The 26939-nt window shown below is 47.4% G+C and overlaps 1 protein-coding gene across 1 annotated transcript in view; it reads right to left on the reverse strand.

The window, feature by feature from the left end:
* The window catches only part of PRDM16 (PR domain containing 16), a 408246-nt gene that overhangs the window by 36629 nt on the left and 344678 nt on the right, over positions 1-26939 (reverse strand). The window contains exons 6-11 of the mRNA XM_014943939.1: positions 20427-20625; positions 15850-15997; positions 14823-14976; positions 10418-11819; positions 6678-6765; positions 1939-2108 (exon numbers count right to left, since the gene is read on the reverse strand). Of these exons, the coding sequence (XP_014799425.1) occupies positions 1939-2108; positions 6678-6765; positions 10418-11819; positions 14823-14976; positions 15850-15997; positions 20427-20625 (2161 nt within the window). The remainder of the gene's footprint in view (positions 1-1938; positions 2109-6677; positions 6766-10417; positions 11820-14822; positions 14977-15849; positions 15998-20426; positions 20626-26939) is intronic.

The raw sequence follows: 26939 nt of genomic DNA on the forward strand, positions 1-26939 counted from the left end.
ATCACTGCACGAGTCCTGCCGCCCTTCCACCACCACCTCCCAGGGACACCGCTCCCAAACCAAGCACACCGGGACACAGCGAGGTTGTGGTCACCCATCCCCATCCCAGCTTCCACCCAAAGGTGAAGATCCCCCTCAGCCTAAGGTTGAATAGTTGTGTTCCATGCCCTTTTCCCGAGTTTCACTGAATTTCACTAAATTTTTAGAGTTGGAAGGGACCATAGAGATCATCCAGTCCAACCCCCCTGCTGAAGCAGGATTGCCCAGAGCTTGTCAGAGCATGTTACTCAGGAGCATCCAGGTGGGGCTTGAAGATCTCCAGAGAAGGGGACTCCACACCCTCCCTGGGCAGCCTCTTCCAGGGCTCTGTCACCCTCACCGTGAAGAAGTTTCTCCTCATATTCAAGTGGAACCCTTTATGTTCCAACTTGTGCCCGTTGCCCCTCGTCCTCTCACTGGGAACCACTGAAAAGAGTCTGGCTCCCTCCTCCTTCAACCCTCCCTTGAGATACTTGTAGGCATTGATAAGGTCTCCCCTCAGCTCAGTTTCTTCCCATTATTTTTCTGGAAGCTTTCTGAATGCACCCACAGCCTCCCACAGCAGTGAGTTCCTCTGCTGAGCTCTGTGGGGTGTAAAAGAACCTCCCTCTTGTCTGAGCTCTGTGGCTGCATTCCATACTACCTCCTTCTGCACTAGGAAAAAGAGCATTTAATCACTGCCTATTCACATCGCTTCGGATTTTTATAGATCTCCTTTATATCCCTCTTTAGTTCCTTATCGTACAGATCTACTCCATCATCCTTCTCAAAATCCACAGAATTTTCTTTTGGGTAAACGCTGCAGCTACCCAAACCATCGTGCTACTGCTCTCAGGATGTGCTGCTGGGAGTCCAACAGTCTGCTTGGAAGAAGGCAAGGCAGCAGTAGGAAATGAAATAAGAGCAGGAACTGTGTTCCACCACAGATCTGATTCATAGCAAACTCCAAAGGAAGGGAGGTATAAATAAAAGCATTAATTGGGAAATAAAATATTAAGGATGGAGGGTTACGTTCTGTGACTATGAAACCCGATGCTTAATGTTGTAGAAGGAACATATGAGTGGATTTTCTAAATTTAAGAGACATTGAGAGCCTTCAGATGTCTTTGAGATGAATGGGTAATGCCAGTGTTAATCAACAATGACAATTCAAATATTGACTTGCTAGTGTGTATCTAAGTTTAGTCCTTATTGTAGGTAGAAACCTCAAATTTCTTAGTACTCAACTGAATTCTGAGCCTGTAGCTTTTGTGGCAAAGTTGAACGTAAGAGTTTGATGAACACATCAAACAAAACCTCTACCCACTTACTGCACCCAAGAAAGATGCGGTGGGAGCCACCCCAAGAACCCCCAGTAGCTGCAGGTAAAGCTGCACAAGCAGATACAGGCTTTTAGTCCCCAGTGACCTGCTCTGGCACCAGCTTTTAGAGCCGTGGTGGAGACGTGAGTATTTTCTGTGGATACAACTGTGTTTCAAAGTGTGGTTTACTCCATGGCATTTTTTAAAATCGCATTATTTTTTGCATAGCTGAGCCTGGCCACGGCTGAGATTGCACTCGCATTGGAAACTGTGGCATTTGCTACCACACACAAGAGACTTGGCTTGGAAAAGGCTGTTTGCTTGAGAATCTCCAGATCTGCTCTCAAGGTTATTAAAAATTACAAAGAAAATAGAAGATGCTGATTTTTCTACCAGACAAAACAAGCTATTTCAGAGCGAATTAGTCATCAGAACGCTCTGTTCTAATTCTGCTGCTCCTTGTTTTTTCCCTCCCACCCCTGCCGGGACACTGAAGATGTCCATGTCAAGCTGCTCTGTTGGTGTCTGACGGAGCGTCCCAGCTGGAGAGGCCTTCTCCAAGGGCCACCCCACCGGGTTGGGGGGCTTGGTCCCTTACCTGCAGGTGTATCGCTCCTTGCCCTTGCGCAGGATGGGGTCGGAGAGCGTGGGGGGCGGCGATCGGAAGTTGAAGGGGTGGTGAGGAAGGGGCTGCAGGGACGTGCCGGTGTCTGCCTTCATGGCTGCAAAACTCTCCAGTTTCTCCGTCATCGTCTCTATGGCTGACATCTACGAGTGCAAGGCGAGACCCCACGTCAGGAAAACCCGCAGGAAGAACAAGATCTGATGCATAAAACATGCCTTTTGAGCACCAGTGCCTGGGTCAAAGCCTGGTGCTGATGTTTCTTGCTCTTGCCCTCAGACAAGAGCTGCACAGCGGGCAACAGAGCCACCAAATCCCACCAGGAAAGAGAGAAACAGCCTGTCGGGATCAGAGAACTCGGAAACAACCAGCAGAGCCCTGCAGTAACCACCAGACCTTAGACAGTAGGTGCTTGTTTACCTTCTGCAACGTGCATGTGTTTACTTTCAGCATTTCAGATTAAAAAGTATCTCAGAAAACGCTTGGCTTCCCTTTTTCCAGGGACGACGCTGCAGTGAGACACCACCGTCAACTGCTGGAGGCAGAACTCACCACCCAAGCCCTCCTCAAACCCAAACCCAGGTCTTGGCACGCAAGGAGGTTTGATTTCTCAGACAGCATCCGTCCCCCCACCACAGAGGGGCAGCCACCCCGAGCCACGGGCAGGCAGGAGAGGCCAGGCTGGAGAGGACAGAGGAGTTTGGAGAAGAATCCTGGCCAAAGCGGAGCTGGAGGGAGCACGGGGACCACTGACCTGGGGCTGAGGAGGAGGAGAGGCTGGAGGGGTGAAGAGGGAGCAGATGGGGAACAGGAGTTAAGATCAGGCTCAGGATGGAGCAGGTCCACAGAGAAGTTGCCCAGTGAAGAGGCCAACATCTTAAATATATATAAGAAAGGTTCAGAAGCCAGTAAGGGTGATGGAAGGATGGACAGGAGGTGGCTGAGCTTCTGGAGTGAAAGGGAATTCCAGCCAAATGGAATTGAGCTGCTGCTGGAGGAGGTATGGTTCGGGGGACATGGAGAGCCTGGTGGGATGGGGGCAGCAGGGACACGGGCCTGGTGGTGTGACACCAAACAGAACATCTCCAGGGACCTTTATCTACCTTGGTTTGTGGGACTTGGCAATGGCCATGATCTCACTGCATTAAATACCACACCAGAAAGAGGGAGAAAGGGGAAAACCTGGAAATATAGGAGAACAGGAAAGCAAAAAGGGAAAGAAAAAAGCTGGTCTGTGTGCCAAAAAAGAAAAAAAAAAAGATATATGTTAAAATCCTACCTAAAAAAAAAGCACTTTTACTTTCATTAGAGCAAAAGAGGAAATCCAAATCCATGCGAGAAACGCATCTCAGAGGACCATGCTGACATCTCCCAACGTTCAGTTTTCTGCACTCTGGAGAGCACTTTCGAGATCCCCAGCAGAAAACAGGGATAAACCAACCAAGGCAGCAATAAAGCTGCCTCCTCGCTGCGGGTGACATCACCGGGAAGGACTGGGAGCACTGGGGGGGAGTGGGAGCCCGAGCGGGGAGAGCTGGGGACAGCGAGCGAGCGGAAGGCAGTAGGAAGCCATATATCAAAAGTAGATGCTCTATTGTACAGGAAGGGCTGACCTTTTGCACGTTTACACTTTATTAAACTGGGCTCGGGGGGGGGAAGGAAAGAGAGCCAAGATATTGTTTAAAATGTACGACTATAAAAAAAGTTGTCTTAATCACCGCCGAATACATTGTGGAAGGCTGACAACCATTCATAAGCTGTAAAAAAAAAGAGGAGTAGTAAAACCCATTTCTCGATAATAGATCCACGGCCCCTTAGTTGGAGGCTCCCAGCCCATGATAAATAGTAAGTAATACTTAGCGCCAGCCACTTGAAAAGGTTACTTGATCATTTACAGCAAAAGCTCTGCCCCAGCTGCCAGTCATGTAACAAAACCATCACGTTAAAATGCTATCCGGATCTTTCAGAGCTGTGCCACTCAGCCCTGCGCCGGGGTACCTGGAGATATCTTTTGTTGTGCCCTGTTCTTTAGGCACTTAGTCAGAGATGTTTGCTGGCTTGATAGCCCTAGGCTTATTTTAAAATTCTAAACACCGGCCATAGCCCTCTCCAGTGGGTAAAGGCACTTTGCTATTTAGGGAACAACCGCCTGGTTATAATAAAAAAAGAAGGGGAGAAGAAAAGAAATTTAACAGGTGAGAAAAGGTTTCCCATTAAGTTATCAAAAAGTTACACCGTTTATTTATGTTGTCCAGATTTTCATTTAAAATAGACAATGGAAGAATAACTCCCATCAGAGCAGAGAAACTACTGTCAGTGCCTGGCTCAGAAAGGCAAGTTGCCTGAAATGCATTTTGAGAGAGAAATCATCTTCTGAATGCTCAGTCTTTACCATGTCTTTTGGCTTAATCCCATCCCACCCAGGAATTATTCAGGGAAGAAAAGGCTGAGACCAGACCCCTCAGTCTTTACCACGTCTTTTGGCTTAATCCCATCCCACCCAGGAATTATTCAGGGAAGAAAAGGCTGAGACCAGACCCAGAACACTGGTAGACCCTGTCTCTAATTGACCCAGTGTGGGAACGTTGGTCCTAAGGAAGAAGACCTGAAAATATCATTTCCCTGAAAATATGAAGCCCTGAAAAGATGATTCCTTAGGAAAAGATCCAGGTTAATATCGGAGGAGGATCTGGTAGTGAAAACCTCACATATTCTTGAAGAAATGACCTGCCTGGGTTCAGTGTGTTTGGAACACCCATCTGCTGACCTACCCTGGGAACAGCAGCTCTCCACACCAAGTGATCTTCACCCAGCAACCCGCTTTCTTAAAAATCAGTTACCAGGAAGTTTCGGGCTGGAGTGATTGTAAATTTTAGGCTATTCCGCGTGATAAGCCGTTAGAGATAACCAGACCTTCCACATCTTTTCACTGCCATGGGAAGAGGACGTGGTCAGGATTTCGGGAACAATGTTAATAACCTTCCACCCAATGCTCAGGGCCCGTTCCCTTCTCATCGTCTCCCCGGGTTGCTTTGCCACACTAGCTCCTCCCCGCTATCAGATTCTTTACAGGCAGATATTCCCCACTATTCTAACTCACACAAACACAGGATGTTCCTGGCCAGCCTGTCACCATTATCCAGCCTCCACGAAGGAAAAATCGGGGGAAGTTATTAACCAAACTCTGAGGCTGATGCGAAACAATGAGGGAACTAAGTTTAGCTGTGAAAGCAACCAGGATCCAGCTTTCACAAACCTGCAAGTTATTTATCTAAGGTGGGAAACATGAGCAGAGGAGAACAATGGATGTGAATATAAAGGAGGGTAGAATAATGCCCGCAGAGCTCGGCTCCCAGCCTGGGCTCGCTGCGGGAGGGACGGAGCAGAGCTGGTGACCAGGGGGGACGTGGGGCAGTGAGTGGCAGAACTCACCCATTACCTTTCTGGAGTGAGGAATTCACAAGGGCCACCAAGATGCTGAGGGGCCTGGAGCATCTCTCCTATGAGGAGAGGCTGAGGGACTTGGGTCTTTTTAGTCTGGAGAAGAGAAGGCTGAGGGGGGATCTGATCAATGTCTATAAATATTTCAAGGGTGGGTTTCAGGAGGATGGGGCCAGGCTTTTTTCAGTGGTGCCCAGGGACAGAACAAGAGGAAACGGGCACAAACTTGACTATAAGAAGTTCCACCTAAACATAAGGAGGAACTTCTTCCCTTTGAGGGTGGCAGAGCCCTGGAAGAAGCTGCCCAGAGAGGTGGTGGAGCCTCCTTCTCTGGAGACATTCAAACCCTCCTGGACACGTTCCTGTGGGACCTGCTCGGGGTGGACCTGCTCTGGCAGGGGGTTGGAGGAGATGATCTCCAGAGGTCCCTTCCAACCCCACATCATTCTGTGATTCTGCAATCCTGAGGGCAGAGAATAACACTGCTGCTGGGAGAGTTTAGCTATTGCCTGTAAGATAAGGGGGTTTGTAAACTGGGTTGATTTCACAGAAGGCCTTGGTTGCACAGGACTTGGCTGTGTCCTTCACACTCTCTGGGTAAGTGTCCGGCCCGGCCGCACCGTGGGCTGAGGGGCTGGAGATCCTGGTCCACTCTCCCACCAGAAAGCTGCTTCCCACTGCTCTGCAGGGACTCACAGCCGAGGGAGAGGCAGAGGGAGCAAAGTTGAGCCATCAGTTGTCAGAAGAAGGGAAACCAGAGCAGCGGTGCAGGAAGGAGAGAACACAAGTTCTCCATCAAGTGACCCATCAGCTTTGGAGCAGGGACAACTGAGCCCCCATCCTCCTCTGCCCTGCACTTTCACGCTTTCTAGATGGTGTAAGGGAAGGTCAGACAGGTATAAAACACTACTGCCTGGATGCTGGACAGTCCTTCTCCACTTTGCACTACTGGAAAAGACTGGACGGGGTGTTCCCAATGGAAAAATTATGGAGGCACTGTGGCAGGTGAAAGGGGGGTTTGACAGACCATAGGAGTTGTCCAGACCTCAGCCCTGCTCTTCTCAATGCAAAAGAAACAGTGAGGTGTAACTACCATCATCCATAAACCAGGCACGAAATTAAAACTATCTGGGAGGAACTGGTGGAAAACAGTGGAGTTTCCAGCTGGGTCCCTGGATGACAAAGAGTCTGATCCGAGTGACCCGTTGGTACCAGCTGCATCTCAAACTCCTTGGCATCCAACCCACGCTGTGTTATAATGTCACTGCTCTTACCTGGGGGTGGAAAAGCAGCGGGGAGGGTCGCAGGTACTTCTCCTTTAGGGCACCCACAGGATCTGTCACCTTCCGCTTCTCCACCCTGCTGGACAACAAGACAGAGGGTTACATACCTCACAGGGCTACAGGCCACAAAGAAACACCCAAACCATTTGCAGAGGTGTTTAAATCACATATATGAGGCTCTTCTCCCATTGACATAAATGTCTTTCTTCCCCTTCTACTGGGTGTTACGAATTATGACCCACAAGTTACCCCACAAGAGACACGATATGAAAACGGATCCCCTTCTTTGGGCAGTATTTTTTGACCCTCAGACTGACGACTAAAAAAACCCCCATTTTGATCTTTCTATGTGAGAACTAATGCCCTTGCTTTAGTGGTTTATAAACCTCTGCTGTTGTGAAATGTCATGAAACAAACTACGTTTACAGCAAAAGCAAAGTTTAAGTGGGAGAAGCTCCAGAGCCCGCAGCGGCAGCCACCGCATGGGAAAAATGTGACTTTGAGACTTTGTCTTTTTCTTAAGAGTTAACACTGGGTCAGGCTTCACAGCCCCAAGCCTGCTGAAATCCTTTAGGTGTTTCATATTTATTTCCTCCCTTGCAGCTGAGATATAATTTGCATTGAGCTTCTTTGGCAAGCAATTGTGTGGACAACAGTTTTAGAAGGTAGGAACCGGTGGAAGATTTCTGAAGGGACTTCAGAACCCGAGTTCTTCTGATGAAGAACTTCAGCCCATTCAATATTCCACCCTTAAGCACCGTGCTCTGCAGAAATGATTGCAAAGTCAGGCTCCTACTTTTGAAAATATTAGCTTTGCTTTCCCAACACATTGTACTCGCAGTGAAACCGTGGTGCAGAATCACCAAAAAAGAAAGTGAAATGTCCTCCATGGGAAAAAGTGTTACAAAAGTAACTCCAATAAATGCAGCTGCATCTTCAAATGACTGGAACAGAGTCCAGCTCAGCTAAACCACCAGAAATCCAATAGTAAGAGTAATTTTAATTTATATTAGTCCAGCATAAATGAGAGCAAAATTATTTCGCTGCATTTCAGCTGATTGGTGTGTGGATAAAATTACCAAAGAGTTTAAAAGAAGAGTCCTGCAGAGTGCTATTTAGCAAACTGGATTTAATCTGCATTTCTTTATTTTTTTTCTCAGGTAGGAGAAAAGAGAAAAGCTGGATCTGAAACGCAGTCAGAACTTTTGTTTTCTGGAAGCCACGTGTTTTTATGGGCAGGAGTTTGCAGAAGAACAACCACCTAGAAAACAGTGTGTAAAAAGTTTCTCCCTGACACGAGGCAAAAAAGCAAATTACAGGGAGCACCAAGGGGTGAAGGGCTGGATGTCCCCCATCCCTGGCAGCCCCCCAGCCACCCCCTTTGGCAGCACAAACCCCAAGGACAGCGTTTCCCACCGATGCTGGGGAACAAAACCAACGACAAACCTACAAACTCCCTCGTCAGAGCCGAAATCCGCAGCAGAGGATTAAGCTGATCTTTTCAGGCCAGTGCCTGAGAACGTTACCTTAACGAGGCTGAGCTAAAAACTGCACTGATTTCAGGCTGTCTGGCTGCATTAAATTATATCACCAGGAGAAAATGTCAAGGATTTAAGTGGCCTTTGGGAGAAAAATGAAGGAGCCAAATGATGTGAGAGAGTCTGATAAAGAGCAGTTTAGAAACAAAATATTTCCATATTTTTTAAGCTGGGACTTGGACGCTGTGCTGTTTAGCTCATTACATCAGAAGTCTGATTCGCAAGCAGCTCCACCGCCGCCTTTCTATTTTAATGTATTACTGAAACGACATGCATCCCGTGGAATGCAGCAAACGATGCCCCCATCCTTCACTTCCATCTGTCTTCTGGACCTTTACGTTTTTCCCCAGGCTGCTATTTTAATTGGCAACGGCTTTTCCAACCCCATGTTATTTTAACATTCCTAGTGAGAATGCCCAGAGGTGGCAGGACCCAAAGCTAACGCCGAGCTTTTGCCTTTCTATCCCATTTATTTTTTTATTTTTATTTTTTTCCAAAAGCTCCTTTTTTACAAAAACAAACGCCGGACTATTTACATCATTTTTCCAGGAGGAGATGGGCACGGTGGGGTCCCCCCAGACAGAACATGTTACACGTCCTGGGCTGTGATGTAGCCGTTTCCATCACAGATGGTCAGCGTGTCAGCAAGAGACGCAGCGTCAACCCCGAGAGAGCTGGCAAAGCCCAGAGACGCTTTCTTAATAGCCAGCAACCAGGGCTCTCTAATCCTCATCTCAGCTGACAGTTCTTTGGCCTGGCTAGACGTTGACATCACTTTTCCCACAGTTATCACCCGCACAATAGCGGGGAGGCAGGGACATGGGTGCTGCTCTCCAGCCCACGCCACCCGCTGCCGCTCGCAGCCCTTTGAAGGCTCAGGAGAACCTTCTTGGTGCTGACACAATCGCCCTGCGGTGACTCTGAGCCTTCCCAGCCCCGAGAAAACACCCGTTTCTGCACCCCACTGGGGTCCCCACACTGCCCGGGGGCACTGGGTGCATGTTGGGTTCAAGTAAAGCAAGAATAAAGCACCCCCTCCAGGAACTCGGGGTTCAACCAGACACTGAGCCCTCTGCGCCAAACCCACCTAAGAAATAAATGCTCTGAAGCATCCTGTCCTAAAGGAGAATTAATTGCCCTGTTCATGTCTAAATCAAACAGTCTGGGATACCTCTTTTCACTCGACTTTGCTAAAAATAAATGGTATTTTCTACGTGACACATCCATCTCATCCGCAGCAGGAGGACACCAGAGGCCAGTGCCCAGACAGCAATGAGCAAAGTTACTGGTACCCTCACTGCAAAGCTTAAAACAATTTTCCTTTAGAAACAGGTTTTATAAAAAGCTCTAAAACAAGAGACTCCAATCTCCCCTCGACATCTGAATTCATTCCTTCTGGAATTTTAACTGACATTTGGATAACTGCGTGCCTTAGACATGCCTTCCTGTTCAGCTTATTCTGGGCATGACATCATGAATCAGGCCTTCCTCAATAACCATCCGTTTCCAGAGAAACTAGAAACTCCTCCTTATCTTCTACGGAAGGTAAGTTTGCAAGAAACATATCTGGGAGAGATCCAGATAATAACACGCTACGGTATATTTACACAGTAACTTAAGTTACTCCGGACTTAAAACTGTTTCAAAAGACTGGGTCCATCCCCAATTCAGTTCTTACGAACTGAAAAACTCTAAGAAAAGGAATTAGAAAGAAAAAGGGGGCTGGGGAGGAAGAAAGGTGAAGTGGCTGACAAAAGGCCATCAAGTCAGTCAGTGGGAGAGCTGCATTTCCAGGCTCCCAGGGCTCCTGACTCATTCCCAAGCCATGAGAGCCCGGGCTCCGAGGCATCTGAACTCTGCATTCTTATCGAATCAAACCTCTGGAATTTCCCCAGCAGAAGTGCCATCTTAGCGTTGGCTCGTGGGAGAGTCCTTAAATAGGTCAAGTTTCTTCTTTATCAAAATAAGGATGTGTTCTTTATACGTATTGATTACGAGCACTCCTCTCAATCACTCAGCCCTTGGGACTCAGCACGTTTGAGGTGCTGGGACAGAGAGAGAGAAGCTCCACGGGCTGCAGCAGCCTCTCACTGCTCTTCCTAAACAACCTACACCCCCATCTGCCTCAACTTGTGATGTCAGCTAGAAAATCAGCTCGTTAGAGGAACCCTTTAAGGCAGGGTATGTTAATACCTGTATATGGGGTCCATGAAAAAGGGTGATGGCTTAGCATAGTGCAGGGATGGCTGCTGAGGCAGTTGAGACTGGGAAATCTTGGGTAAGACTTCACTTGCCATCAGCTTCCTCTCCCCGTAGATGTGGTTTTTCCGTGGCTCTCTTCCCCCGTTCTGACTGGCCCGGATGCGGTTGCCGATGCTCAGATCCAGTGGCTGTTCCTCCCCTGAGGACGGGGCTGGCAGGACCTTGGGTGGCGGCAAGATTGGCTTAATCTCTTTTGGCTTCGTGGTGAGATCGAAGGGCGACTCCGAGCTGGTGCTGCCCACTTTGTGGAGGTCCCTGGGTGACTTTGGTTCTGCCTTGACCAGCAAGTTGTGATTGAGGGTCCGCTCCGTGAAAGGGTAGAGGGAATGGGGGAAATTGGGAAGGAACTGAAAAGGGAACATGGAATGATACGGGAGCGAACCCATCTTTTTCTCCTGCATCCCCATAAAGCCAGGCCCAAAATACTTCTCTGCGATGGAGGCGATGGCTTTAATAGAGTCATTAGCTGCTCCCGTGGTGGGCAGGAGGTGCTCCTCGGGGGGAGGAAAGAAGGAATGCTGAGAATAGAAGAGAGGGATCTCACTCGTGTTGTTGGTGGAGCTTGCGGACACGGAGCTGCTGACAAAATCCGGTTTGCTCTCCGTTTGTTTGCTCTTGTCTTTCGTTTTGTCCCTGTCGCTCTCCGCGTCGCTGTCCAGGTCAGAACCGGTGCCCGTGGTGGTGTCCAGGTCCGTGCCCGTGGTGGTATTGACGTCCTCAAAGTCACTGCCGTCCGACATGTCGCTGTTCCTGGCTTTTAGCTTCTCCAGGTAGGAGTTCTCCAGGCTGCTTTCACATTTCTCCTCTCCTGAAGCAGCCTGGTTGCTGTTGCTGACGGCAGAGATGAGGGGAAGTGCCGGGTTCCCAAGGGGGCTTGGAAGCTTGGCGTCTTGAGTGTGGTTGAGGGGACTTTTGAGCAGTTGCGTGGGCGGTAACAAGGGGGGCCTGGGGTAGAGAGAGGGGGGGAAAATCCCCGGGAATCCCGGCGTGAGGGCAGGGAAGGCCGGGGGGGCGGGTGAGAAGGGGAGACCCCCCGGGTGAGGGCGGGATGGAAAATAATCATTAAATCCCAAGCTGGCGTGGTTGAGGTTGGGCGAGGGTTTGGATTTGTCCATGATGGAAGTGGGCGTCAGGGGTAGGCCGGGGGCGAAGATGCCGCCGGGGTTGTAATGGTTCTTGCCCTCGCAGAAGCGGCGGTGCTTGTTGAGGGAGGAGGTAGTGCTGAACATCTGCCCGCAGTCCTTGCACTTGATCTGGGTGCGACAGTCCGCGTGCATCCGCTTGTGGCGGCAGAGGTTGGAGAACTGCGTGTAGGATTTGTGACAGACCTCACCTAAAGCGTCAACAGAAACCAACAACAAAAGCCGTATGAAATTAACAGGAAGCGGCAAGGAATTCGGCTGGAGCTTCCTTGGCATCCCCTCATCCCTCCCCTCCCCGCCCTCTGAGATCCACTTTTCCCTAAAGACAGAGGAAAAGGGGTAAAAAGCAGGAGATACGCCGGAGGGGAACAGATTTAGACTGGAGATTAGGAGAGGGTTCTTCACTGTGAGGGTGGTGGAGCACTGGAACAGGTTGCCCAGGGAGGTGGTTGAGGCCCCATCCCTGGAGATATTCAAGGAGAGGCTCGACGAGGCCCTGGGCAACCTGGTCTAGTTGGGGGTGTCCCTGCTGACTGCGGGGGGGTCGGACTAGATGGCCTTTGGAGGTCCCTTCTGGCCTGGGCAATTCTATGATTCTATCTCTAGAAACCTGGCTCCACGTTCCTCCTGCCCAGCCTTCCTCCCAAACTTTTGGCACAAGGTTTAGTGTCTTTGTGCTTCAGCTCTCCCCAACAAACCCATCAGGCACCTGGGAAAAGCCATCTCCCTCTTCAAATACTGACACAGGACTCGCCCCAGAAACACCCACCTCCCTCCCAATAAATTCCCAATAAATAAAAATTCCTTCCTCGGGAATGTCCCAACAACTGCACAGAAATCCAAGGGGACGGTGCTGCTCCTGCTCAAACCTTGTTCTGAAATTTTGATCAAAGATCAGTTCAAGGGCAGGTTGGAGGGGGCTTGGAGCAAGCTGGTGTGGTGGGAGGTGTCTCTGCCCAGGGCAGGGGGTTGGAACTAAATGATCTTTAAGGTCTCTTCCAACCACAATAATTCTGGTTGGACTCGATGATCTCAAAGGTCCCTTCCAACCAAGAAAATTCTATGATTCTATGATCATCATGCACTTTAGTGACAATATCTATTAACATCAGCCAGTCCGCAGTCCTGGCGTGGCAGGGAGCACCGAAAGGAGAAGAACTTTGCCTCATTTACTCAAACCTTTCTTTAATGCCATTAATAGTAAGTAACCACTCCATAGGGATGTTCTATAAATACTTGGCTCCTCAGGCCTCAGGTCAGCCAGAAGCACCACGAGGAAGCTCCCTCTCAAATTACTAATATCTGAAAAAAATGTCACATTTGGGTGGATTTCTTTAAAAAAGCATGCTTTTCTTTCCAGAAGAAAATTGTGCCCTCCTAATTTTACCCACCTCCCTCGCCGCAGGCCAAGGGATGTGATGCTGGGGGTGAGAAGATACACCCCAGTTTATAATAAATGGCTAAACTGCTAACACAGACTGTATCACACCTGAGGGCACTCTCGGCCAGTTCTCACTGCCTCAACGCTGTGTTTGTGGTGTTTGAGCCATTTTTATCGTGTGCCTCTGCAATATTACCAAAAAAAAAAAGTTATGTTGTCCCCACATGGCAAAACGTTATGAGAAGACTGAGGACAACAAAAGCAAAGTCTTCAAGGGAATCAGGTTCCTTTTTTGCATTTTGCACCCCAGGAGTTGCTGGATATACGTGATGCTGCACAAAATTCCCTGCAGAAAATGCCGTAGGTGTGAGAGCTCACATCATCACTCTAAAATAAGGAAAACTGGAAATTTTTGGTTTAAGTCTCCAGTTCTATGATGATTTAGTAACTCTGTGTAACGTCCTCTCTTGCTGTTCTGTAGTTATAAAGTTAGAGTTTTGTGGTGGGTTTTTTTTTTTTTTTTTAATGCCAGGTATAAATACTGTAAAAAAACCAACCAAACAAACAAATCCCCTCCTTTTTCCACCGCAGGGGAAAGGAAACCTCCCTGCTCCCCGAGTGCTAATGGATTCCATACCCACGCTCCTGACTCCACCTGGCACATCTGAGCCAGGCAGAATCAGTCTCGAGCCGTGTCACACACTGATTTAGACTGACAACTCCCTAATTCTTATGAGGTGAGAGTGAGGAGATTATGAGAAGAAATCATTCATCTCGCTGCAGCAATACTACGAGATCCAAATTATCTCTTTCATGTGCCCGTCGCCAAATGAAAGATTGCATCAAAATGAGCAATAAGAGTATTTTTTCTTCCTCCGCTGACACCCATCTGATTATCTCGGAGCACGTTAATGAAACGAGTCTCCCAGGATGCCCCTGCATACTGTTCCCATTATACCAACTGGGGAAAAAAAAGGCAGAAGTGGGTTCAGTGGCTTCCCTACCCTAACATCAAAGCAGGGAATCAAACACAGATCCCGTCCTGTGCTCGAGCCCCGCTTTCTGAGGAGTGTCAGGAAGTAGTTCCTAAAGTTCCTAGAGCTTTGTTGTGACACAATCCACTTTTCTGCACAGTTATCAAAATCCAATAGGTGCTGTGTCAATTAAAAAAATATACAGCCCTGAGAATGACAAGAAATGAGACGAATGGCTCGCGGGGGAAAATGCCCTTTTGGAAATATTCCTCTGGAGAGAGCACTAAGGACACAGTTAATCTGCTATTTATTTGGCTTCCAAGCATTATCTAGATGAAACATGCAGTAAATAAAGGAGGAAAAAATCTCTTTTTAAAAAACACCTTCTTCTCATCTCTGTGACTACTCCAAATTCTTTACAAGGGCTACGGGATTTGAGGCACCCCTGAAAAACATTTCGATCAGGCTGTGTCAGCTATTTATTTATGTCACCAACATGAACATTCAGAAATTATTAAAGGGAAAAAAAAAAAAAAAAAAAAAGACGAGAGAAAGAAAAGATATGAGAAAATGGCATCGCTGGGACTGCTGAGAGACTCAGCTTTTAACTTGTCAAGAAAGTCAAAAAACCGCCACGAATGTTTACTGAAAAAACAGGGAGCATGCAAAAAGAAAAAAAAAAAAAAGGAAAAAATCACTGCGGAATTTTCATCTTGTGCTCTGACCTATAAAATTACAGCGGCTGCTCACAGAGGGACACAGCCCATCCTGGGGGGCCCCTGCAGGATACGTGCAATTATAGCCCGAGCCCGAGCGCGGTGATGGCCGTGACAACTTACATATGAAAGGTTTGACAGTGCTGTGAATGTGCTTGTGCTGCTTGAGGCCCGAGGAGGTGGCGAAGGTTTTGCCGCAGTCCGGGCAGGCGTGGGCCCGCGCCCCGACGTGCTGGGATCGGATGTGCCGCTGGAGGTTGCTGGGGTCCGTAAACACCTGGAAGAGAGAGGGCCTTGAGGGAGAGGAACAACGCGAGCAGGAGAAGAGCAGACATCTCAAAAGCTTTGCTAGTTTTTGCTGGGTTTTGTCGCCACCGCTCCATAGAACCACAGAAGGGTTTGGGTTGGAAGGGACCTTAAAGATCATCTCATTCCAACCCCCCTGCCCTGGGCAGGGACACCTCCCACCAGCCCAGGTTGCTCCAAGCCCCATCCAGCCTGGCCTTGAACCCCTCCAGGGATGGGGCAGCCACAGCTTCTCTGGGCAACCTGGGCCAGGCTCTCACCACCCTCAGGGGGAAGAATTTCCTCCCAAGATCTCACCTAAATCTCCCCTTTTTCAGCTTAAAACCCTTCCCCTTGCCCTGTGGCTCCCCTCCCTCATCAAGAGTTCCCCTCCCCAGCTTTCCTGGAGCCCCTTTAGGGACTGGAAGGGGCTCAAAGGTGTCCCCGGAGCCTTCTCTTCTCCAGGCTGAACACCCCCAAACAGGAGAGCATTAGGAGGGCAGGACATTCCCCTCCTGCTGCACAACAGGCTGGGATGATGTTCTTGGGAGCCTGTTGTGCTCTTCACCCTTTGCTTTCCCCATCTGCCCAGCACCCATCACCCCAGCAGCATCCCTGGTACCCAGGGAAAGGCCAGAGGGGAGACACTTGGGGCCAGGTGAGCTCCTCACCCAACCTGAGATGGTTGAGCACAGCACCCTCCTCGTGCTACCATGCTCCACACCACAACGGGGTCATCACACACCACGGCTGGGCCACCACATGACACCAGAGGAGGTCATCCATCCTCTTGACCCTTTTCCCCAGATCCCAGCACCCTCTCCCAGCAAGGCTCCCACCTCAGGTACCATGTCCCACACCGTACCTTAACACAGTTTTCACATTCAAACCGTTTCCCACTGTCGTGAGACATTTGGTGCCGAATCAGGTTGGATTTCCAGTTGAAAGCCTTGGGACACTGGTCACACTTGTACTCCCGCTCCTCGGTGTGGATCACCATGTGCTGCTCCAGGCTGGGGACGAGACACAGGCTGACTCCCACCGCCCCAGCCCACCAGAACCAGGCAAGGCACAGACCTTTCCAGCATCCTTGTCCCCATTCAGTGAGGTTTTAACCCAAGAGAAACAGGCCAGGGGGTCCTGGGGGGGGTCTCCAGAACCTCCTGCAGCCACAGAGCCTTTGGGGAGCAGCACATCAGCCACGAGAGGTGCAGCCACATGCAAGTACCATTTATTCTTTCAGCACTTGTTCGGCAGATGGAAGCTGCCCTATCCTGCCTCAAAACATGGCTGTGTTTTATGATTTCTCTTATTAAATACCCGAGTCCGTTTACAAGGGGGAAAAGGAAGGTAAAACCAGACCTGACCCTGCAGGTTCCTGAAGGGAAAAATGAGCACTTTGTGACCAAGACTCCTATGGCATCCCCGCGGGGAAAGACAAGATATTAGCTGTTGCTGCTGGGACTATCGCGTTGCCGTTTTCATGGGCACAAAGCCCACAGCTTCCCAGAACACAGAGACTTAACATTGGAAAGAAACACGATAAGGTGCAAACACATTTCACTTCTAAATGTCAGACATCTTTTATTACTTAACTCGGCAATTGCAGCTTCTGCCAACTGGCAGCCTCTCCCCGGCCGGGAGGATGATGGCAACCCAAAGTGGCTGCTGGAGCCTGGCCATGGAAGGGTTGGCTCCTCAGAGAAAGACATGGGGTGCTCTGATGGGTCCCCCCCTTTGTGGCCACCCAGGGCTCTGTGGGGCCACCGAGCTGTGACAGCCAAGGGAAGGCACCGCTGGTGGCAATGGGACAGGTACGGAGCCTGAGGAACCCTTCCTGAAGAGCAAGTGCTGTAAAATGTTCTAAAGAAGCTGGAAATCCTGCACCTCTCCGAGAAACAAAGGAATTAAATCCAAGCCCTTTGCTTCCTTCGGTGTAGCTTAATGGGAGTTACAAATTCTCCTCCTCACTGTGAATTCTGATAAAGGACAAACTTCTGTGAAATCTGCTGCTGCCTGAAATCCCCTCTGGACCGATATTCAACCACTCCTATGGAACTTTAAAGCAGGGCTGTATTTTTTTATATAGGAACATTAAAACTAAACACTGCTGGAAAATCCTGCCAGTCTTCATTAAATGCTGGAGGACAACTTTGCAGTCGATAACCCCTGGGCATTTCCACGGAGCCTGAGGGATTTAGAAGCCTAGGAATCGACTCAGCCTTGACATATCGCTCTCTCCAGATGCCCACCAAGACCTGCATCCCCAGTGGGACCATTGGTCCATGGTCACCCTGGCACCAGCAGGTGGAGCAGAATGGACCTGACACTGGGGTCCTTCGAAACCCCCAGTGTAAAGGCTGATTGCTCTGATTGAAAGATTGAAATCTTTGTCCTCTGAGGGCATCTCCTGGCACAGGAACAAGGCCAACCTTGGAGAAGGTTGGGCTTGGTGGGACCACAACCTGCCTGGGAACTCCACTTATAGACCCAAGCAGCCACCAGCCTGCTACTGCCCCGAAGAACCTCCTCTTCCTTCGAGTCAGAGAGTTAATATTCATGAACATGCCCCTTATAAACTGCCAATCCACTAATTTGGAAGAAGCAATATTCATTTTGCTGAAGAAATGGTGTTCTTAACACTACAAATTTTTGTACACACACAAAGAAATATATACCTTTCATATACATATACCAAAATACGCTCCTGTTAACTGTGATTTATGAGTTTATTTAGAGCAAATATGGACAAACTAATATGCTGTTTAGAGGCAAGTACCTACTGGGATTAGCAAAACATTTATTTATTTAGTCAGCTGCTAAATGCTCAATTTCAGTTCCCCAGTGGCACTCTTGATTTGATCTGTATTAACTTCTGAAAAATTATAAGACCATCGAGGTACGCTGACTGGATGTATTCCGTGTTTTAGTGGCTTTCTCAGTACATAAAATGCCACAGATTGATGGGGGAGGGATGGATGTGAACATTCTCTCCCAGCTCCACTAAATCCATCAGCACTCCGAATGGTGATGGTGCTGACTCTACCTTTCCCCTACTGAAAAAAATGACTTCTTATTATTTGCTTAAAAAAACCCTCCAGATCTTTGGAATCACTGGTCCCAAAGTCAACGCAGCCACCGAGCACAGGAGCCCCTACCACAACTCCCAACATTTTCCAAGCACATGGGTCTATGGCTACAGATTTGGAGAATCTCCATGTGGGTTTAGCTGGAAACACTTTGAAAAGGTCTCTCCATCACCCAGGGATGCTCAAAAATTGGGAATCCAACGCTGGAACATGCTCGGACTTTTGCCCTAAGCTCGAGAGGTTTGTGTTGAGCACAATGATGAGCAGTAAATGCCCTGCCATGTTTCCTGCTTAATTACAATCAAAACAGGAGTAGGTTCTGAAAATAAACGAGGACAAGGCTTGTAGGATTGGTGTTAACGTCCTCGGCCCTTCCAAAGGTTTTTGAGCTGACTTTGAACAAGAAGCTAAAGAGAAGGAAGTTTCTAACCTGCAGCTAGAGATACAAGAACTGGCATTTCTACAGAAAATCACAAATATTTAAAACATTTAAAGGAAGTTCTCCTTTTCTTGTCAGGTAAAAAAAACAATTGAGAGAATCACAGCCTCCCAGTATCTAATCAGAAGTAGCACACACAGAAGCACAAAATGAGGAATAAAGACATCAAACTGTGCTCACAGAACCCCCAGACAGGTATCGCCGGCAGACGGGATCTATTACCAACTCTTAAAACACCCACAACAAGCTATTTTCAATACAGATAAACCACTGAAATGTTCTTTGCGTTTCACCTTTCTCTATGTTTTCCAAAATAGATTTTTTTTTTCTTCACTTACTCACCTAGATAAAGGATCTGAAAGCAGCAATGTAATTAAGTTCACAATGACTAATGCTGGTGAACATCATCGTTTTGAATTTTTAACTGACGTGAAACAGCCCTTATATTGGGTTTAAGCTCCACATTTTTGCTCCACTTCTATAGTACATGACCGAGGATGGCCAGTTCTCATAATCCTGTAACAAATCTCACTGTGTGTGCTGTTTTCTCATCCAAGAAGTCAAGTGAAATGAGTACATGAGAACTCCAGCCTCCGCTAAACAGGTAAAACTCTAGTCCTTACGCTGTGGAGAAAGCTTTGAAAACACAGCTCCGGAGTTAAAGGCTCAGAATGCCAATAAACACAAGCCTAAAATGATTTAAAAACCCCTCAACTTTCTAAAACTGGCTTCTAATATTTAACCCGTTGAGTCTCACATTGCAAATGAATCAGAAATCTCAAAGATTGCTGCTTTAAAGCTTCATTTGATTACCATCACATTATGCTTGAATTTTTCAGTTAAAACTTATTAGGACAAAAAATTTTTCCTTTTAAAAAAAAAAGTTTGATTCACGTTTAGAATTGCCTCGTGGCAATAACTGAATCATTACTGCAAATAGAAGTATGAGATGGTGAATGTCTGATCTTTTTTTTTTCCTTCTCACTATGACAAAAATGCTCGGTGAACACAAAATTTTTTCATGAACATTTTCTTTTTAAAAAAATTAAAACTGAAAATTTGATTGGAATTGAAAATTTTTTTTAATTGCTTCTGCAGGATCAAACAGGAGCTCCTGACCATGTTGAGTTCTGAGTGTAACACGGCCTCTTTATGCCCAGTGATCTCAAATGACCAAGAATGATAAAGATATATAAGAAGTCTTCATGCAAATTTTGGCAGAAGGTTATAGCAGTCCTTTCCCCCAAAATTGGCTTATATGGGAGCAGTGGCTGCACGGATTCTAACCAGGGTTATCAACCTCTCACTGGCCTGAGAAAGTCATCGGGAATTCAGAAAACAACCATTTAAACTTGATTTTGCCAATAACCTATGGGTGCGTTTCTACCCATGGGTAATGAAAAGCATCAGAGTCTATGAAATCAAGGTGAAATAAAACGCTACCAATAGCTAATGGCATGGAAGGGTCCTAAAAAATGACTCTCCTGAAGCCTATGGAGAAAGGGAAGGAAAATTCCCTCAGTGTCTTGAGCCACCCACCTCCCTCCTTGGTCCCACGTTCTAACCAGGGTTATCAACCTCTCACTGGCCTGAGAAAGTCATCGGGAATTCAGAAAACAACCATTTAAACTTGATTTTGCCAATAACCTATGGGTGCGTTTCTACCCATGGGTAATGAAAAGCATCAGAGTCTATGAAATCAAGGTGAAATAAAACGCTACCAATAGCTAATGGCATGGAAGGGTCCTAAAAAATGACTCTCCTGAAGCCTATGGAGAAAGGGAAGGAAAATTCCCTCAGTGTCTTGAGCCACCCACCTCCCTCCTTGGTCCCACGTTTCCCATCCTTGGCCAGGTCAGGGCAGGAGGGAGGGAGTTGGGGAGGCCAGAGGAGGGTCTGGGGATTTCCCGGTACCTGTATTTATTGGGGAACATCCTCTCACAGTCTTTGCACTCGTAGACCTGGCCATCTCCAAGACCTTCTTGCTTGATCTCGTCATTCAGGGTCTCGTAGAGGGAGCTGACGGCGGTGCAGGCGTATTTCTTGTGTCGCCGCAGGTCGAGCTTGGACTGGAAGAGCTCATCGCAGTCCTCGCAGCGAAACGTGTGCTCCTCTGCAACAGAGAGAGAGAGAGAGAAGATGGTTTTGACCTGGGGATCGGGACGTTCAGACAAGTCTTAACTGTTTTACCCACCACTGGGCTTGAAGAGAAAATGTCACATTCTGTGAGGATCGCTCAGACAAACAAAGAGGAAATTTGCAAGTGACAGGAGAGAGAAACCAAGGTAGGCTGTGCCAGCAGAGTGCTTTCACTTTAAGCATTAAGAAAAAAAATAAATAATAAATCACAGAACCAGGAGAGATCTTGTTTTCTGTGTGCCCTGGCCTCTGCTGAGACGTGGAGACCAACAGATACACAAAGTACTGGGGCTGCTCCTGGAGCGTCGCGTTTGTTCGCAACGAGGTTTTTTGAAAACATGGACGAGCTTTTCCTCTAAAGGGGCTGGCAGGGAAAAAAGGAACAGACCATACTCGTCACGACAGACTCTGGGAAAAGCACAGACCTGGAGAAGCTCCTTTCTAAGAAAACATCATTCTAACCTTCTCCTCTGAACTCGTCCTGCCCGACTGCAGAAGCTCAGTGCGCCATCAACCCCAGGAGTTCAAACCCAGAGTACCACGGAAGAGAGAAAAGGGAGCCAAAGTCTTTGTTGTTGTGCTGTTTTTGCCCTTTTTTTTTTTTTTTTTCCAAAAAAAAAAAAAAATCTAATGCACATAATAAATTATTGTAGTCAAGGTCAAACAAATTAAAAAGAGGGCAGCTATTATTAAGTTTACAAGGCAGCATCCTGACCACGGTGCCAAGCCAAACAATCGGCTCCGAGCTGTAAATTTTCCAGGAGAACGACCTCGTGAGGGAGTGGGGATCTCTCCGGGTTCCTCCACCCAACAGAGAGCCTGGAACAGCAGCTTCCCAGACACCAAAACTGCCGCCGCGGTCCCCTGTCCTCCTCTACCCTTTCCTCTGGGCTCCGGGGCTCTGTTTCCTATTAAGTTTTATTCTCCTTTTTCTGATAACTTTCCTTTCGAAAGGAAAGCCTGTGGTAAAACGCATTAGCTCAGAGGGAAGAGTGGAAATATTGGGAGAGATGCAGCCAAAAGCCACCGCGGTGATGGAGCGGGTCCATCCCCCAGCGCTGCCGGCTCCGCGGGAGAGGGGATAACGGGGTGAAACTTCGTCACTCGTGTCCTTGGGGCCACTTCTCCACCTGGAGCCACTCTCAAAATCCACCACTTTTCAGCAAACCCTGGGTTTAAAGCACCCCAGGCGCTTGTCTGCCCCAAGTTTTGTGCAATTACCGCCTCTCAGGCTGTACTTTAAGGCCTGAAATGGTCTTTTTATATAAATCAGTAATCAATAGATCAATCATAATATTAAATAAATATTAAATAATTTCTATATATATGCCTTTTTATATAAATCAGTAATCAATAAATCAATCATAATATTAAATAAACATTAAATAATTTATGTATATATATAATTTGTCTTTTTAATTCTGTTAAAAGCAAGCAGGGGTACAGGCAGAGGCAGTGTCACCCCAGAGACCGCCGCTTCCCCGCCTGCACTGGGGCAATAATCTCCTTTTTCTGCCTCTCTCAGAGCAGCCTATTTAAAGCCAGGCTGTGGTTTCTGGCCCGTGGCCCCGCTCGCCGGGGAGCCCACGACTTGCCCCTGTGGTGACTAAGAGAGAGAGGATCCCACGAGCCACCCGAGCGAGCTGCGTGGGCAGCCGAAACCCCAAAGTGGTCCCCACCTACACGGAAAGTATCGAGGTGGCCGTGAGCTGGAAAGAGTCAAACACAGCTCAAAGAGAAAATGTCACCCAGACAGAGCGAGCCAAGCTTCGCCCAGCAGCCAAGCTGTGTCTCTAAGTGGGACCTCATCCACTCCACCACATCCAAGGAATGTATGAAATACAGGGATGCTGCAGGACTTCCCGAACTGCAGAAGAGAGGGATGTAAAAAGAAATAAATCCCAGCAGGTCAACATTTTCCTTCGGGGAGGAAAAGGGATTTTGACTAAAAAAGGAGACCAAAGGGAAGAAAATATCTGTATCTCTCCCATTTCCACTACTTACACTAGTAAGTCCTATACTCTGAAATTAGAATGGTTAGGGTTGGAAGGGACCTCAAAGATCATCGAGTTCCAATTGCTACCAGCAGCCTCTCGAGGAGGCAGATCAGGCCCTGCTCTACCCCTTAGAGAAATTCTGGTTACCAGCATCTTGTAGAACAGCATCAGTACGTAACTCATGTGCTTTATGTCCCTGGGGAGGGAAACCTGGAAGTCAGGATATAAAAAACTACCTAGCGCTGTCAAGACACCATGTATAACCTGCCATTAAAATAAGGGGAAAAAAGAAAAAAAAAGAGAATTGTAGCATCATCTTATGTCCCTGTCACTGTTTTACTTGTACCACCAGCATGAAGCACGCAACACTACCCAGTGAAATTTAGCATTTCATCTGCACACTCCTATGGACCAAACATGCCCTCGGTTTGAAGCAGCAAGCAATGGGCTGAGGGAGTGTCTTCAGGTGCCTTTTCCCTCTCCACACGTCTGTAAGTGGGGTGAGAAGAGAAAAACCTGACAGCATCGAGTGTCCTGCACGGGCTGAAGCCATCATCTCCTCCTGCCATCTCCCCTCCTCGTTAATGAGCTCACGTCAGCCCTGAAACAAGCGTTTATCTGCTCCAGCGCTCGCTCTCCAGTGCCTCACACGTCAAACTGTACTAAGAAGTGTCACTGGCACTAACAAACACGACCTTATTTTTGTTCTGCTTTTGCCTCCTGGAGATGCAGGTGGGACAGGAGTTCATCTGACTCCCACAGCCCACTGAGCCCTGGAGTATCGGGATAAATCCGGCAGTAACTCCAGGTAACACGGGACAGCTCTGGGAAGCTCTTCCTCTACCTCAGAATTCACCCCACAGATCAAACGTTTCCCCTCTACCCTGGTAACTTCTGGGTATCTTCACCTTAAGAAGTTCCTATGAAACTCCCAGCATCTCTCCAGCTCCAACTGGGAATTCCCCAGACCTGAAAACTTGGAATGGAGGACACGCATCAAGTGTCCTGCACGGGCTGAAGCCATAATCTCCTCCTGCCATCTCCCCTCCTCGTTAATGAGCTCACGTCAGCCCTGAAACAAGCGTTTATCTGCTCCAGCGCTCGCTCCCCAGTGCCTCGCACGTCAAGCCGTACTAAAAAGTGTGGCTGACACTAACAAACATGACCTTACTTTTATTCTGCTTTTGCCTCCTGGAGATGCAGGTGGGATGGGAGCTCATCTGACTCCCACAGCCCACTGAGCCCTGGAGTATCGGGATAAATCCATCAGTAACTCCAGGTAACACGGGACAGCTCTGGGAAGCTCTTCCTCTACCTCAGAATTCACCCCACAGATCAAACGTTTCCCCTCTACCCTGGTAACTTCTGGGTATCTTCACCTTAAGAAGTTCCTATGAAACTCCCAGCATCTCTCCAGCTCCCACTGGGAATTCCCCAGACCTGAAAACTTGGAATGGAGGACACAGATTTATTTTTTCCTTACTGCAGAGAGAATGCATCAAAATAACCTTCTGCAAATCCATACTAAACTCTTCCTAGTTCAGTCTGAGATTTAGATGATTAATTGTATCTTATTTCACCCAAACTACCTTCTAGGAACCAGAAATCCGCTTTGAGTTTGGAAAACTAGCCAAGGAGAGCAATTTATTATATACCTGGCTAAAGAGGGACAACCTGCAGGCACCCATTCCCCAGCACCCACCCTGACAGAGCTCTCAGCAACCACAATAACCTGGTTTTGCCCTTTCTATGAGATTACAGAGTAGGCAGACAGACAGACAGGTGAAATACATTAATAACCTCAGTAATAACCGTCAGAGAAGAGATTTTGCTTCTATTTCCCCCCCATCCTGTGCCAGCAGAATTGCAGATCTTACACAAATCACTCACAAATCACAGGACCCTCAGCAGGCAGAGCCTGGCACAGCTGTGGTTCCTGGGCTGCCCCATCAGACTTTTATTAAGAAATCTAATAAACAAGACAGCTTGGGCATGTAAAAAATATGTAGGGCACGTGCATTTTTTGCTTTGGCATTTGCATACTTCCTACATCTACACAGATTTGACAGATCCAGCCCTTGCACAGTAAACAGGTAGGGCATGTGCATTTTTTGCTTTGGCATTTACATACTGTTTGGTAACAGCAACATTCCTCCATCCAACAGTACAGCTTCTTTATTGCTAGATAAGAGGGATGATAAGGGAAGAAATGAAAATATGTAGGGCACGTGCATTTTTTGCTTTGGCATTTGCATACTTCCTACATCTACACAGATTTGACAGATCCAGCCCTTGCACAGCACTAAATTGAAAAAAAACCACCACCCTATTTTGTACAGGCTGGTGGTTCTGTAACAGCAACATTCCTCCATCAAACAGTACAGCTTCTTCATCACTAGATAAGAGGGATGATAAGGGAAGAAATGCGTGTGCTTTGGAATACTTGGGTTTTAAAAAAAGAAGTTTTTATTGAAAAGAATAATTAGAGAACTGACAAAAATACGATTAAAAGCCTGTAGTCACACTTTACACACATCACCACTGGCTGCAAACACTTTTCTGATGCTCAGATGGGTTAAAGAGAGGAGCCTCCTGGCTGGCAGAGAAGCTGACGATGCCGTATCGACATCCGGCAGCCATTCCAGGGGCATCCCCCTTCCCAAACTTCACAATATTAGACAGCAGGCTGCCCCATAAACCCCACTGCAGGAAAGGAGCTGACCTGTGGGCTGAGGGACAGACTCTCACCCTGCAAAAGGGAACCCAAGTAATAAGAGAGGCACAACCAAGGAGACCTGGTCTCTACTTTGTGTCTTTATATCAGTTTGTAGACTTCAGGTTCAATAGAGTCTTTTTTTCTTTTTTTTTGTCCTTCTTCAAACACCAAAAATAAAATATTGGCCCTTCAAAACAAGTTCTCATTGAAGTTTTCTCCTCTCTTTAAGCACCACAGATGGAAATACTGCCCTTCACAAAAGGTTACTACTTCAGTGTCTTACAGGGAGAAGGGGATGAAAAGAAAAGAAAAATCCAGTTACACAAAAATTGCTGCCTGTTCTCTGTGTCTTGTTTGTCAAATCTATGGTTATATGTGTCTATCTTAAGTTCCATCAGTAACACTCAGGACAAAGCAGGAATGTAACAGAAAAATAAATCAGTGCCTAATAGCTTTCAGAGAAACCAAGGGGAACACAATTATGTGGCATCTACATGCTAATCTACCAGACTTGAATCTCAAAGGAGTTCAAGTGCCCTACTCAAAATTCCTGCAGTGATAAGGGGTCTGCTGTGTTTGGCTGGGGTTCGGATAAAAGATTTTTATGATAATTATCTTTGTGTGGAACAATTTTGCATTTTCTTTCTTGTTAATTCAGAACCGAAATGGGGGTGCGAGGCAGCGGGAAGATAGCATTACTGGAAGTAAAAAGTATTAAGAAGTCAAATATTTAATGTCGGCCTATTATAATTTGAAAGCAATTATGTGGCAAAAGCACTAGACATTGCCAGGAAGACACAGATAAACGTCACAAAGACAAAGGTGGAAAACAAGGGGCACTTTTTGCCTGTTCAAATAAAAGCCCATTGGAAACAGAAATGCAAAACAGTGGTGAGTTTTCTTTCTCATTTCTCCCTGACATCAAAAAAAGGTACGTGTTACTCCATCACTGTGAACGCAGAAATTATCCATCTCTGTTGCGTCGGTTTCAAGAAAACTATTAACTTTTTTTGGGGGGGGGAGAACACTGGAAAAAATAACCCCAAAGCTGCCATGGCAGTGAGAGAGCAGCCATGGCACCGCCTGCTCCTCCACCTCAGCCAGGGACCCACAGCAATTGGGGAGAACACTGGAAAAAATAACCCCAAAGCTGCCATGGCAGTGAGAGAGCAGCCACGGCACTGCCTGCTCCTCCACCTCAGCCAGGGACCCACAGCAAGAGCTTTCGCAGCACTAATCCTCAAAATACCCATTTTTTGCAGAAATGTTTCAAGCTAATAGTGCCTATGGGATGTATGCTCTTAGAGACTCTCACTGCAAACGTGAATCTGAAAATTATATTCATGTAGAGGTAAAAGAAACTACGTGTATTGCAAGTTGTCCAGGTGAGACAACTCAGATTTCAGGGATTAATTACGTAGAACAGTATTTCCAAATCATAGTTTAGAAACGACAGGGAGGTGAGAATGTATTTATAGAAATTAGTCATCAAATGATAACGCAAAACCCGCAACAGGCTCTAGGCTCAATGAATGAACAGAAAAAGCCATAAGTAATATGCCCTCGAAATAGCTT

Source organism: Calidris pugnax, unplaced genomic scaffold (assembly GCF_001431845.1).
Source record: "Calidris pugnax isolate Ruff unplaced genomic scaffold, ASM143184v1 scaffold129, whole genome shotgun sequence".
In the NCBI taxonomy this organism is placed as follows: domain Eukaryota; kingdom Metazoa; phylum Chordata; class Aves; order Charadriiformes; family Scolopacidae; genus Calidris; species Calidris pugnax.